We start from the raw sequence: 11,894 nt of genomic DNA on the forward strand, positions 1-11,894 counted from the left end.
GCTGGGGGGTTTACTAGGGAGTGGCTTGGGGTGGGGGCGTACTCACCAGGCTTGGGGGGCTCCTTGTGCACGTGAATGTCCTCCATGGCACCGATCCCCCCGCTGAACATGATGGGCTTGATCCATTCGCGCCGCTGCCCGTTGGGGAGCTGCTGGCCGAAGGAACGGGCGAACCCTGCCCGAGATTGGCGGGGGGCGGGGGTTAGAGCAGAGACACGACCCCCAGCCTCTCCCCACTGGGCACCACAGCCCTTTAGTGCTTGGCATTTCTCCTGCTCAGGTTGTTATATCCCCCCCACCAGAGCAAGACGCATCCCCTTCCTCCGCTGCCCAGTGTTCCCCAAGGCCGCCCTAGAGCCGGATGCGTCCCCCCTGCCAGGCGCTCCCCAACCCCACCCCAGAGCCAGGCACATCCTCCCTGCCAGGCGCTCCCCAAGCCCGCCGCGTCCCCAACCATCGAAGGACAGACTAGAACCCACAGCCTCCTGGCCGCCCCAGAAGGGCGGGCGAGGGACAGGCAGGTGCCCCTTCTGAGGGGGCAGCAACAGGGTAGCTGATGGGGTGACTCTCGGGAGCAGGCCCCTGTGAAGATTCAGCTCAGCCCCCACCCGCCAGGATGGGTCCCCCCAAGCCCCCAGAACGGCCCCTCCAACACTCACCAGCCAGGACAGGTTCCCCAAACTTATTGCCGTAGTCAGAGGCCCCATCGCTGGCCCTGAGGGCCACGTGCAGGGGATGGGCGTAGTTCCTGGGGTAGGGCAATGCCGGGTCCTCCCAGGGCATAGGGTAGCCTGGGGGCAGGGAGAGACGGTCAGGGGGTGCCAGCCTGGATGCCAGGCTCCCCAACCCCAAGGGGCGCAAAAGGCAGCCGGACAGCTCAGCTGGCGGCAGGAAGGACGTCTTCTGAACCCAGGCGAAGCCGGGGACTGGACGAGCCGCAGCGCCCTGGGACCGGGACCAGGACCAGAGCAGGGAGCCCAGCAGGCAGTGCCCCATGGGGACGGCGGGAGGGGAGACGGAGGGGGTGGGGAGTAACCCAGGGAAGACCCTGCCTCACAACCGCAGGGTTAGAAGGAGATTGATGGGGGGGGGGTGTGTGTGAATCCTTCTGAGTCAGCAAACAGACCCCCCCGCAAGCCAGGTGACCCTGGGGTGGGTGCAGGGAGCATGGAAAGCCAGGCACTGTGGCAGAGCCATGCAGGTCCCGGGTACGCTCCGGTCGCAGCCCTTGGGGAGCAGGCTAGGCAGAGGAGGGCGGCTATGGCTAGGCACGCAGGCGGGGGGGCGGGGCGGGGAGTGTCTCGTTATCTGGGGTGTGAAGATGAGGTCAAGGGAGGTCCAAGGGTGGGAAGTGGAGGGTCCTGTGGCTCATGGCCAGGTGGAGGAGGGGCTCACGGTTTGGGGGAAGAGTGTCCTGGGGCCTGGTCCCAGGGGCAGGAGGGCCCCGTGACTTAGGTTGGGGGCAGGGTGGGCCTGAGGAAGGGGTCCCAGGGCCTGGCAGAGGAAGGGGAGGAGGAGGTGGTGGAGGGGGGCTGTGGCTGGGGGGAAGTGGGGCCCCCCTACTCTCACCAGGGATGTGCAGGTTTCCGAAGCTGTACCCCGCCGTGCCGGCGATGACGTGGGCCCCACGCCCCGTGCACTGCACGTCCCGGATCCGCCCGCCTGTTCCCGTTGCGGCGCCGCTGAATGGGGCCACCCCTGGGGAGCACACGGGGGTGAGAGCGAGGAGACACCCCTCCTAGGTACCCCCCAAAACACACACCCCAGAGTGCCAGGCCCACAGCTGCCCCACACAGGAGGCCCCTGCACCTCATGGCCTGGGGCATGCGCACGGAGAGCAGGGAACGCGTGTAGCATCCACCCCTCCACAGCCCATAACCCCATGTACTGCCACCCGCCCCCCCCACAGACCCCTGACCCATTGACACCCTCTCACCCCCCCACATTCACTCTGTCCCCCAGGGATTTCCCCCAATGTCCCCCCTGCAGACTGCCACACAACCCCCTGGCCACGCCCCCACGCCACCCCATGGATAGAAGCCCCCCATACATATATATTCCCCTGCACACACACACACAGCCCTCCTGCCCCCCGCACTGACCCGTGGGGAAGTTGTGGGTCTCTGCAGTGAAGATGACATGCCGGGTTGACTTTCTCTTCTCGAAGCGGCTGGGGCGGGATGGGTCGCGGGGCCACAGGGAACACACGGCCCTGCCCCGGATGGCACTGGGGGGAGAGAACCGGCCACGGCCGTCAGCCACGGAGCCCCACCCCCATCCCTGCCCCAAGGGGGCGGGGGGAGAGCATCCCAGCCATGGCCACCAGCCACAAAGCCCCACCCCCATCCCTAGCCCAGAGGAAGTGAGAGTTTGAATCCAACCCTGGCCATGAGCTCGAGCCCCATTCCCATCCCCACCGATGGAGGTCCCAGGCACCTGCTGTTGTCCGAGAACTTGATGACGTTGTTGGGGTTGCTCTTCTCCTGGGTCTGCATGATGGACTCGAACAGCGACTCCGAGACCTCCTTCCCGTCCACCAGGAGGCGCCCTTTGAAGAACCAGTGTCGGCTGTGCTCGCTGGGGGGCAGGGATAGGGGGTGAGACATGCACATAGGGGGGCCTTTCCCTCAAGATGGGTGTGGCTCCCATTCAGCCCCAGGGCAGGCAAATGGCTGAAAGGGAACCAGGGAATGGGACACGAGGCCTGTCCCCTCTAGGGGGTGCCAGCTCCCATCCGGTCCCAGGCCAGGGACTGGCTGGCTCGGGGGGGGAGGGAAATGGGGCACAGGGCCTTTCCCCCCTAGGGGTTGCCGACTCCCATCCGGCCGCAGGGCAGGGGCTGGCAGAGGCAGGGAATGAGGCGCCAGCTCCTATCCGGCCCCAGGGCAGGGACTGGCTGGCTCAGAGGGGCAGGGAATGGGGCACGGGGCCTTTCCCTGTAGGCAACGCTGGCTCCCCTGGAGGGTGAGACAGGAAGAGTCACCCACTGCTGGGGCACCGGGCCCAGAGTCAGAGGGATCAGAGGGGCGGGGAATGGGACTTGGGGTCTTTCCCCTCCAGGGGATGTTGACTCCGATCCAGCCGCAGGCTGGCTCAGGGGTGCTGGGAATGGGACATGAGGCCTCTCCCCTCGAGGGGGCGCCGGCTCCCATCTGGCCCCAGGACAGGGGACTGGCTGGCTGGGGGGACTCGGTGCCGGTACCTGTTGGACTGGGCCAGGTCGAAGCACTCCACGCTGGTCGGGTTGCGCCCGAATTTCTTGAAGAGCTCAGTGTAGAAATCCAGGTCCCAGGAGTCGAAGGCCAAGCCTGCGAGGGAAAGGGTGGAATGGGGGGGGGGGGGGAAGAGACCTTTGACCCCCAGCTCTCTCCGTGGTGGGCAGAACCCTCCCCCCACAGGACATCGGGGGGCTCGAACCCAGGCTGCTTGGGACATTGCGTCAGCCACAGCTCTCACCCCACCCCAGTCATTCATCTTGCAGAGCCCCAGCTTCAACCCCTGGGTGTCCATCTCCTCCCCCCCCACACGCCCCACCCCAACCTCTGCAGTGTGCTCAGCCGCTCCCCACCCCCTCGCCATACCCAGCCCCCCAAGCCTGACTCCCATGATACCCAACCACCCCCATTAGTCCAGGTACTCAGCACCCCCGCCCCCCATACCCAGCTCCTGGTTGGCTCGCTCCAGCTCGGTGCGGCCCCCCCCCAGCACATCCACATGCCAGGTGGGGGCAGGGCGGGTGGCCACGGCGAAGCTGCGGATTGGCTCCTCATAGCGCTGCTCCGTCATCTGGTCACTGAGCATCGCCACCAGGGTGGCCTCCTCAGGGGGTGTGGGGTGTCGGGCACACTGCCAGGGAGGATGGGGGTGAGAATGGGGAGCTGTCTCTCCTCCCCTTGGGTGAGAAAGGGGACCCAGCGCCCGCCCCGACAGGGTGACAACAGGAACCTCCTGCCCCTCCCCACTGTGGATAGGCACTGGGGGTGGAGGGGGGCCGAGAACAAGGATCACCCCCATCACCAGGAGCAGGAAGGGGAGACAGACAGACCAAGCCCCCCCGTACCCCCACCTGTAGATCTGGGCATCGGGGGGGGGGGGGAGCAAGCGGCCCAGAAACTGCCTCCCACCCCAGAGCCCCATTAACCCCACAATGCCGGAACCTCCCCACCTGCAGACCTCCCCACCCATCCCCCAGGGGTCATCCCCTCCGTTCCCAGGGGTCCCACATCCCCCCTCACCAGCAGCAGGTAGCGGCGGGAGCACTCGACACGGTCAACACAGCCCAGCCCCGCGGCCCGGCACACGGACACCACGTTGGTGGAGAACGCCGTGGAGAAGTTCAGCCTGCGCCAGGAAAGGGTTAACAGTCCCGGGAGACACAGCCCCAGCCCCACAGCTGCCCCTCCACTCCACAGCACCCTCCACTAAGCCTCTCACCCCGCTCCCTGCGGCACAGCGCCCCCTAGCCCTCACTGGGGCCAGCCCTGTCTGCCAGGGGAGAGCACCCCTTACTGAGCCCCTGGCCCGCTCCCTGCGGCACAGCACCCCCGATTCAACTCCCGGCCCCCAAGGCACGGAGCCCCCTGCTGAGCCCTGAGACGCACCGTGGCCCGATCTCCACCAGCAGGTCGGTGGGCCCTGGGCACAGGAAGGACTCCGTGGCAACGTCTCCGGATTCAAAGGGGCAGCCGAAGAGCCAGTGCAGCAGCTGGGTCTCCTGGGGATTGGGGGGCGACGCACCTGCAGGGGAGAAATGGGGCTGTGATACCCAGCAGGCAAGGGGGCTGAGGGGTCCTGCCAGCTAGGGGAGCCCCCAAGGGACATGATGCCCACTCCCAGCCTCATAAGAACGGCCAGACTGGGTCAGACCAATGGTGCGTCTAGCCCAGTGTCCTGTCTCTGACAGCGGACGGCACCAGATGCTTCAGAGGGAATGACCAGAACAGGGCGATCAGCAAGTGACCCACCCTGTCGTCCAGACCCAGCATCTGGCAGGAAGAGGCTAGGGACACTCAGTGCGTGGGGTTGTGACCCTGATCACCTGGGTAACAGCCATCGATGGGCCTGTCCTCCAGGAACGTAGCTAATTCCTTGTTGAACCCAGTTATACTTTTGGCCTTCACAACACCCCCGACAAAGAGGTCCACAGGTTGACAGGGTGTTGGGGGAAGAAATACTTCCTTTGGTTTGTTTTAAACCTGCTGCCTGTTAATTTGATTGGGTGATCCCTGGTTCTTGTGTTAAGTGAACAGGTAAATGACACTTCTCTAGTCACGTTCTCCACACCAGTCATGAGTTTATAGCCCTCTACCATATCCCTCCTTAGTCGTCTCTTTTCCAAGATGAACAGTCCCGGTCTTTTTAATCTCCCCTTGTACGGATGCTGTTCCGTAGCCTTCATCATTGTTGCTGCCCTTCTCTGTACCTTTTCCAGTTCCAATTTTTTTACTTTTTTTAAGATGGGGCAACCAGAATCGCACGCAATACTCAAGGTGTGGGCATACCATGGATTTATAGAGAGGCAATACAATATTTTCTGTCCTATTATTTATCACTTTCCTAGCAGTTCCTAACGTTCTGTTCGCTTTTTGACGGCCGCGGCACGTCGAGTGGATGTTTTCAGAGAACTCGCCACAATGGCTCTGCGATCTCTTTCTTGAGTGGTAACAGCTAATTTAGACCCCATCATTTTGTGTGCAGAGTTGGGGTGATGTTTTCCAGCGTGCATTACTTTGCATTTATCAACACTGAAATTCACCTGCCATTTTGATGCTCAGTCACCCACTTTAGGCCTTGCTGGAGCCCTGGGCTTAACTAACAGTGTGACCCAAAGGCTGTGAACCAGAGGAGGCCGGGCCTTGGCAAAACAACACCACACTAGGCATTGGCTATCCAAGAAAGCACAGGCCTGACCAGAGAGGATGGAACAAGAACACCCAGAGTTCTCAAGGAGCGACGTAAACACATTCCTAAGAGACGGGACAGGAACACGGCAACCCCCTCTGAAGATAAGGAGGGGCTGACAGCAGAATGGTATGACGTTGCACTCCATAGGCTTCATAAATATATGTTTGTAAGTGTGAATATGTTGTAACTGGAATATACTTTATGTAAAAGGTCTCTTGTAAGGTATCATTACAAACCTTATAATCTACTGAGTATGACAGGTTTCAGAGTAACAGCCGTGTTACTCTGTATTCGCAAAAAGAAAAGGAGTACTTGTGGCACCTTAGAGACTAACCAATTTATTTGAGCATGAGCTTTCGTGATATGAATGTATCATTCTTGGATCTGAAATATAACTCTCAGGTCCTATTGTAGTTATGCAAAGTGTGGGTCATTAATGGTGATTCAGAATCTTGATGGCTCCCATTGACTAGGACAATTGGTTGTAAATGGCATCCGAGGAAGTGAGCTGTAGCCCACGAACGCTTATGCTCAAATAAACTGGTTCATCTCTAAGGTGCCACGAGTCCTCCTTTTCTTTTTGCGAATACAGACTAACACGGCTGCTACTCTGAAATCTGTTTACGTGTAAGCCTTCCTGTATAAGTGTGCCAGCCAGTGGGTAATGAAGAATGAGGTCTCACAGGACACGTGAACATGTCACATGATAGTGGAATCCATCTTAAACCTGGTGCTTTTCCATTTAGGAGGGGTGGGAACCCCCTTGTGCCAAAGATATAAAAGGGGATGGAAGAGAACAAAGGGGGTCCCAGTCACGTGGAATCCCCTGCTTTTCACCTAAGATGTCTGCTGGAACTAACAAGGTCTGTACCAAGGGTATTGGGCCGGAGGGGGCGGGGCTGGCTTGTGGGGCATGGGGGGGAACCGCTCCCCAGCACTCACCGACAGTGCGTCTAGGGCCGGGTCGCTGCACTTTCCGCCGCCGGTGAGTGCAGGCCCAGTCCTGTGGCAGTCCTCAGCGGAGTGGGGGCGAGGCTGGGGCGGAGCAGGGGTGGAGCACGCCAGAGGTTTTGGGGAAGGGGTGGAGTGGGGGTGAGGCTGGGGCAGAGCAGGGGTGGGGGCTTTGGGGAAGGGGTGGACTGGGGGCGGAGCGGGGTGCGAAGAGGTGGGGCTGGGACAACATGCAGCTGCTCAGGGCACCACAAAGTTTGGTGCCCCAAATTTCTCAGTGCCCTATGCAGCTGCATACTTTGCATATGGGTAGGGATGGCCCTGTATTGGGCCCAGATGAGGAAGGAGGCTAGTCTGAGAAAGAAGCTGATTGGAACATCTCTAAAAGTGAGATTTACCTGTATTCAGTTTCTTAATGTATTAGGCTTAGACTTGAGTGTTTTGTTTGGTAATTTACTTTGTTCCGTCTGTTATTACTTGAAACCACTTAAACGCTACTTTTTATACGTAATAAACTCACTTTTGTTTATTAGTGAACCCAGAGTAAGTGATGAATACCTGGGGGAACAAGCAGCTGTGCATCTCTCTCTGTCAGTGTTAGAGAGGGCGGACAATAGGTAACCTGCTGAGCAGTTTTTAGTTAAAGTCTGTAGCTTTGGGGGCGTGGACCAGACCTGGCTCTATGTTGCAGCAGGCTTGTGCGTCTGGCTCAGCAAGGCAGGGTTCAGGAGGCCCAAGCTGGCAGGGAAAACGGGCTCAGAGGCAAATTCAGCACATCAGGTAACAGTCCCAAGGGGGGCTCTGGGACCGAATCAGTCACCAATGTTTTGTTCAAAGCAGCAGGTACGAGGAGAAGGGTGGTAACTAACAACGTCTGGAGTGTAATGTGTAACTTGTTTGTACCGAAGTCACAGGAACGGCCTCTTTGTCCAGCCGAGGGGACAGTGTCTGGACTGAGCTGGTACCATTGTCGGGGGCACACATGGGTTAGTGCACTTGTCACCACAGAGCCAGGGCACTAGTACTGCGCTTCATCGACAAGACACCGACCCGAGCGCCTTTGCCACTGAACTGAGCCGGTGGTCTTTCTCGCAGGTGACACATGGGTGGGGAGGCATGCAGGGTTACGTTCCCCCCGCCACACACACAAAAGATTGCTCGATCACATGATGTGGGTGGGCTCCCTCCTGGCAGAGCAGTTGAGCCATGAGCTGCCCCAGGCAGGGAGAGGCAGAGGAACAGCTGGGAGCTGCACTGAGGGGCTGCTGCTTTCCGGGAGTGGGAGGCTACGGGATGGGGTGGGGAAGCTGTTTGGGGTCGTGCCCCTCCACTGTCAGCAGGCACTGGTTGTCTCTGCTCTCTCTTAGGCCTAACACCGAGCTCGGCTGAATTAACAAGCTGCACAGTCTGCTAGCTCAGCTGACATCGGGGTTCCAAGAATAGCCGCAACGGCAGCTCTAACAACTTTCCACAGCACTAACCACATCCAGTTCAGTGAGATCCCTTTGTCACGCCTCACACTCAGCTTTGGGCTTGACTATTCTGAATAATTTTGTATCACTTGCACATCTTGCCACCTCCCGGATTACCCCTTTTTCCAGATCATTTACGAATATGTTGCACAGAACTGGTCCCAGGAGAAACCCCTGGGGGACCACCACTATTTACCTCTCTCCAGTCTGAAAACTGACCGTTTATTCCTACCCTTTGTTTCCTCTCTCCAGTTATTGAGTCATGAGAGGATCCCATGACTTATCCCGTGACTGCTTGCTTCACTTAAGAGCCTTTGGTGAGGGACCTTGTCAAAAGCTTTCTGAATGTCCAAACACTGTATCTGCTGGATCCCCCTTGGCCATGTTTGCTGACACTCTCAAAGAATTCTAGTAGATTGGTGAGGTAGGATTTCCCTGTACAACCCATGTTGACTCTTCCCCAACAAATTGTGTTAGTCTCTGTCTGATAATTCTGTTCTTTACTGTAGTTTCAACCAATCTGCCTGGTGCTGAAGTTAGGCTTGCCAGCCTGTAATTGCCAGGATCGCCGCCGGAGCCTTTTTTAAAAATCAGCATCCCATTAGCTACCCTCCAGTCATCTGGTACAGAGACTAATTCAAGCGACAAGTTACATACCACAGTTAGTAGCTGTGCAATTTCATATTTGAGTTTCTTCAAAACTTTTGGGTGAATACCGGCTGGTCCAGGTGACTTATTACCGTTTGAGGTATCAGCAGAGGAGGTTTCTGATCAATTAATCAGGTGCAGTTCCTCAGATCTGTCACCTAAAGAAGAATGGCTCAAGTGTGGGCATCTCCCTCACATACTCTGCAGTCAAGACCAACGCAAAGAATTCATTTAGCTTCTCCGCAACGGCCTCATCCTCTTTGAGTGCTTCTGCAGCACCTGCAGCAGCCACAGATTGTTTGGTCTTCTTCCTGCTTCTGAGGTACTTCCTTCTTTTTTTTTTTGCTGTTAGTTTGTGTCTTTTGCTCGTTGCTCTTCAAATTCTCTTTTGGTCTCCCTAATTATACATTTACATGTGACATGCTAGAGTTTATTCACCTTTCTATTTCCCTCCGTAGGATTTGACTTTCAGTTTTTAAACGATGCCTTTTTGCCTCTAATCGCTTCTTTTACTTTGTTGTTTAGCCATGGTGGCACTTTTTGGGTCCTCTTATGATATTCTTTTAATTTGGGGCTCTACGTTTAGTCTGAGTCTTTGCAGGCATTTCACTTTTGGGACGGCACCTTCTCATTTCCTTGGCACTATTAGCCCGGCTGGGCAGGGATGCAGCCCCACGCTCTGGGTGTCCCTAAACCCTTGAGTGCCAGACGCTGGGAGTGGCCGAGGCGGGATGGACCATTCGATCATGACCCTGCCCCGTCCACTCCCCCGGGGGTGCCAGGCTCTGGCCGCTGTCGGAAGACAGGATGCTGGGCTGGACGCACCTTTGGCTCTGACCCAGCCTGGCTGCTCTTCGGACGGGCCCCACCCTTTGGGGGTTCCAGGACCAGCTGCTCCAAGAAGCCTCGTTGCCCCCCCCGCCCGTACCTGTCCAGCTGACGCTGTAGCACAGCTCCCTGTACAGGGCGCGGACGCCCCACAGCACCGCCTGGGCCGAGTACAGCAGGGAGACAGGGACACCCTCCACCCCGGGGCGCTGGAAGTAGTGCAGCACCACCATGGCGGGGTCCTGTGGGGGGGGGAGAACAGGGTCAGTGTCCAGCCAGAGGGCACCCCCCACTGCGCCCCCCCATACACCCCCCACAGCGCCCCCCCCACACCACCCACAGATACCCCCCACAGCGCCCCCCCACTGTAACCCCCACAGGACCCCTACACAGCCACACAGTGCCCCCCACTGCACCCCCCACACCCTCCACTGCACCCCCCCACTCTAACCCCATATGCCCCCCCACAGCGACCCCCCTACACCGCGCCCCCTCACACCAGCCCCACACAGCGCCCCCCCCATCCCGGCCCTGTCCCCACACCACCCCGCGGCTCTGGGGCAAGCCAGGGAAGGAGGGGTGCGGGGGGGGGGTCGGGGCAGCGGCGCCTCAGAACCCCGCCCCCGAGCCCGCACTCCAACCGACGCTAACGGTTCCAAACCGTTGCTCGCGCGCCCCCACGTGCAGCGGCCTGGCCTCGCGGTGGGGGGGGGGGGGGGGGCTCCTACGTCACCACCGGAGTGTGGTTCGGTCAGGTCAGACACGGCTATGGCGCAGCAATGTGCTCCTTCGGGCGCACTGAGCATGCGCGCGCACCGAGCATGCGCAGTCCCCTCGGCTGAAGCCACCGCCCTTCCCCCTGCCCGTCCTTGCCCTGAGGGTCGGGGGGGGCCAGCAGCTGGAGGCAGGGTTCGGAGGGGGGGGGGCTGGGGGGCACAGTCAGGGCTGGGGCGGGGCGAGGCGCTGGCAGAGGGTAAAACCCGGCCCAGGCGGGGGGGGGCAGTCACCGTGGTGGGGCTGAGCCCCCCCCCCGTGTTGGCAATAATGGGGGGGGGCAGAGGGGCTTTTTTATGACCCCTCCCCCAGAGGGCACCTCTCAGCCCGGGCTGCCCAGGGCGGGTGCTTCAAGGCCCGGGCCCCCCCCGCCCAGTCACTGCTGCCGCGCCCCTGGCTGCCGTCACCGGCCGGGGGCCCTGCCCCCCCCCAACGAGGGCCGCACCCCACGGTGGAGATGCGGCCACCTCTGGGGTGGGGGCCGCTATGGCTCCTGAACCACATCAGGGCCTTCTGTGACCCTGCTGCCCACCCCCGCTGCCTCGCCCAGGGCCCAGAAGCCCCCACCCCAGCTCGGGGGTGGCCAAGCCCTGCGTGGGAGCCACGGCTCAGCCCCCGTGGGCATAACAGCGGATCTGCCCCCGGGGGCCGAATAAAGGGACTGGAGCCAACCAGCACCGGGGTCTGTCCATCGCCCGGGCCCGGGCTTCCAGCTGTTAGGACTGGGCTCATTCAACCCGCCCCCCCAGGGGCCCAGCGCCCCCTGCTGCCCTGCGCCCCCTGCTCTGTGCAGCCCCAGCGCCCCCTGCTGGGCCCCCACCCCGCTCCCTCCAGCCCAGCACACCCTGGTGCCGTCTTGGGGCCAGCCCGGCCTCTTCCCCCGCGCTGGCCCCCATTCCCTAACCTGGGAGAGGTTGAGGATGGCGGGAACCGGCCACTCCCGTGGCTCGCCTTGGGGCTGCCGATTGGGTCCTGCATGGCTGGTTCACCGGAGCTGCTGGTTCCTGGCACGGCCCGGGGGTGATTTCCCTGGAGCTCTCCAGGACCCCCTCATGGGGCTCTGGCTCCATCCCAGGCCCAGAGCTACCCCACATCCGGCCGGCCCGCCTGCTTTTAAACCCTTACTCCGCTCCTGCCATGAGGGATAGGGCCAGCTGCACCCCACACGGCCGAGGAAGGGGAATCAATCCTGGCTGGCCCGTTCCTGCCAATCTAACCTGGGGGGAAATTGCTGGGGGATCACGTATGGTGATCACTTAGACCCACAGCATGTGAGCAAGGACCAGCCAACCCCAGGAGATAACGGTGAATAACCGT

At 60.4% G+C, this 11,894-nt stretch overlaps 1 protein-coding gene across 1 annotated transcript in view; it reads right to left on the minus strand.

Annotated features, from left to right (window-relative positions):
* LOC144258220 (phosphoribosylformylglycinamidine synthase-like) overlaps positions 1 to 10,609 on the minus strand; it is a 32,801-nt gene extending 22,192 nt beyond the window's left edge. The window contains 11 exon segments of the mRNA XM_077806625.1: positions 47 to 175; positions 660 to 791; positions 1,570 to 1,698; positions 2,103 to 2,227; positions 2,437 to 2,577; positions 3,203 to 3,308; positions 3,660 to 3,846; positions 4,236 to 4,341; positions 4,602 to 4,737; positions 9,904 to 10,045; positions 10,532 to 10,609. Coding sequence (XP_077662751.1) covers positions 47 to 175; positions 660 to 791; positions 1,570 to 1,698; positions 2,103 to 2,227; positions 2,437 to 2,577; positions 3,203 to 3,308; positions 3,660 to 3,846; positions 4,236 to 4,341; positions 4,602 to 4,737; positions 9,904 to 10,045; positions 10,532 to 10,609 — 1,411 coding nt within the window.
* Positions 10,610 to 11,894: the final 1,285 nt, after the last annotated feature.

Source organism: Eretmochelys imbricata, chromosome 28 (assembly GCF_965152235.1).
Source record: "Eretmochelys imbricata isolate rEreImb1 chromosome 28, rEreImb1.hap1, whole genome shotgun sequence".
In the NCBI taxonomy this organism is placed as follows: domain Eukaryota; kingdom Metazoa; phylum Chordata; order Testudines; family Cheloniidae; genus Eretmochelys; species Eretmochelys imbricata.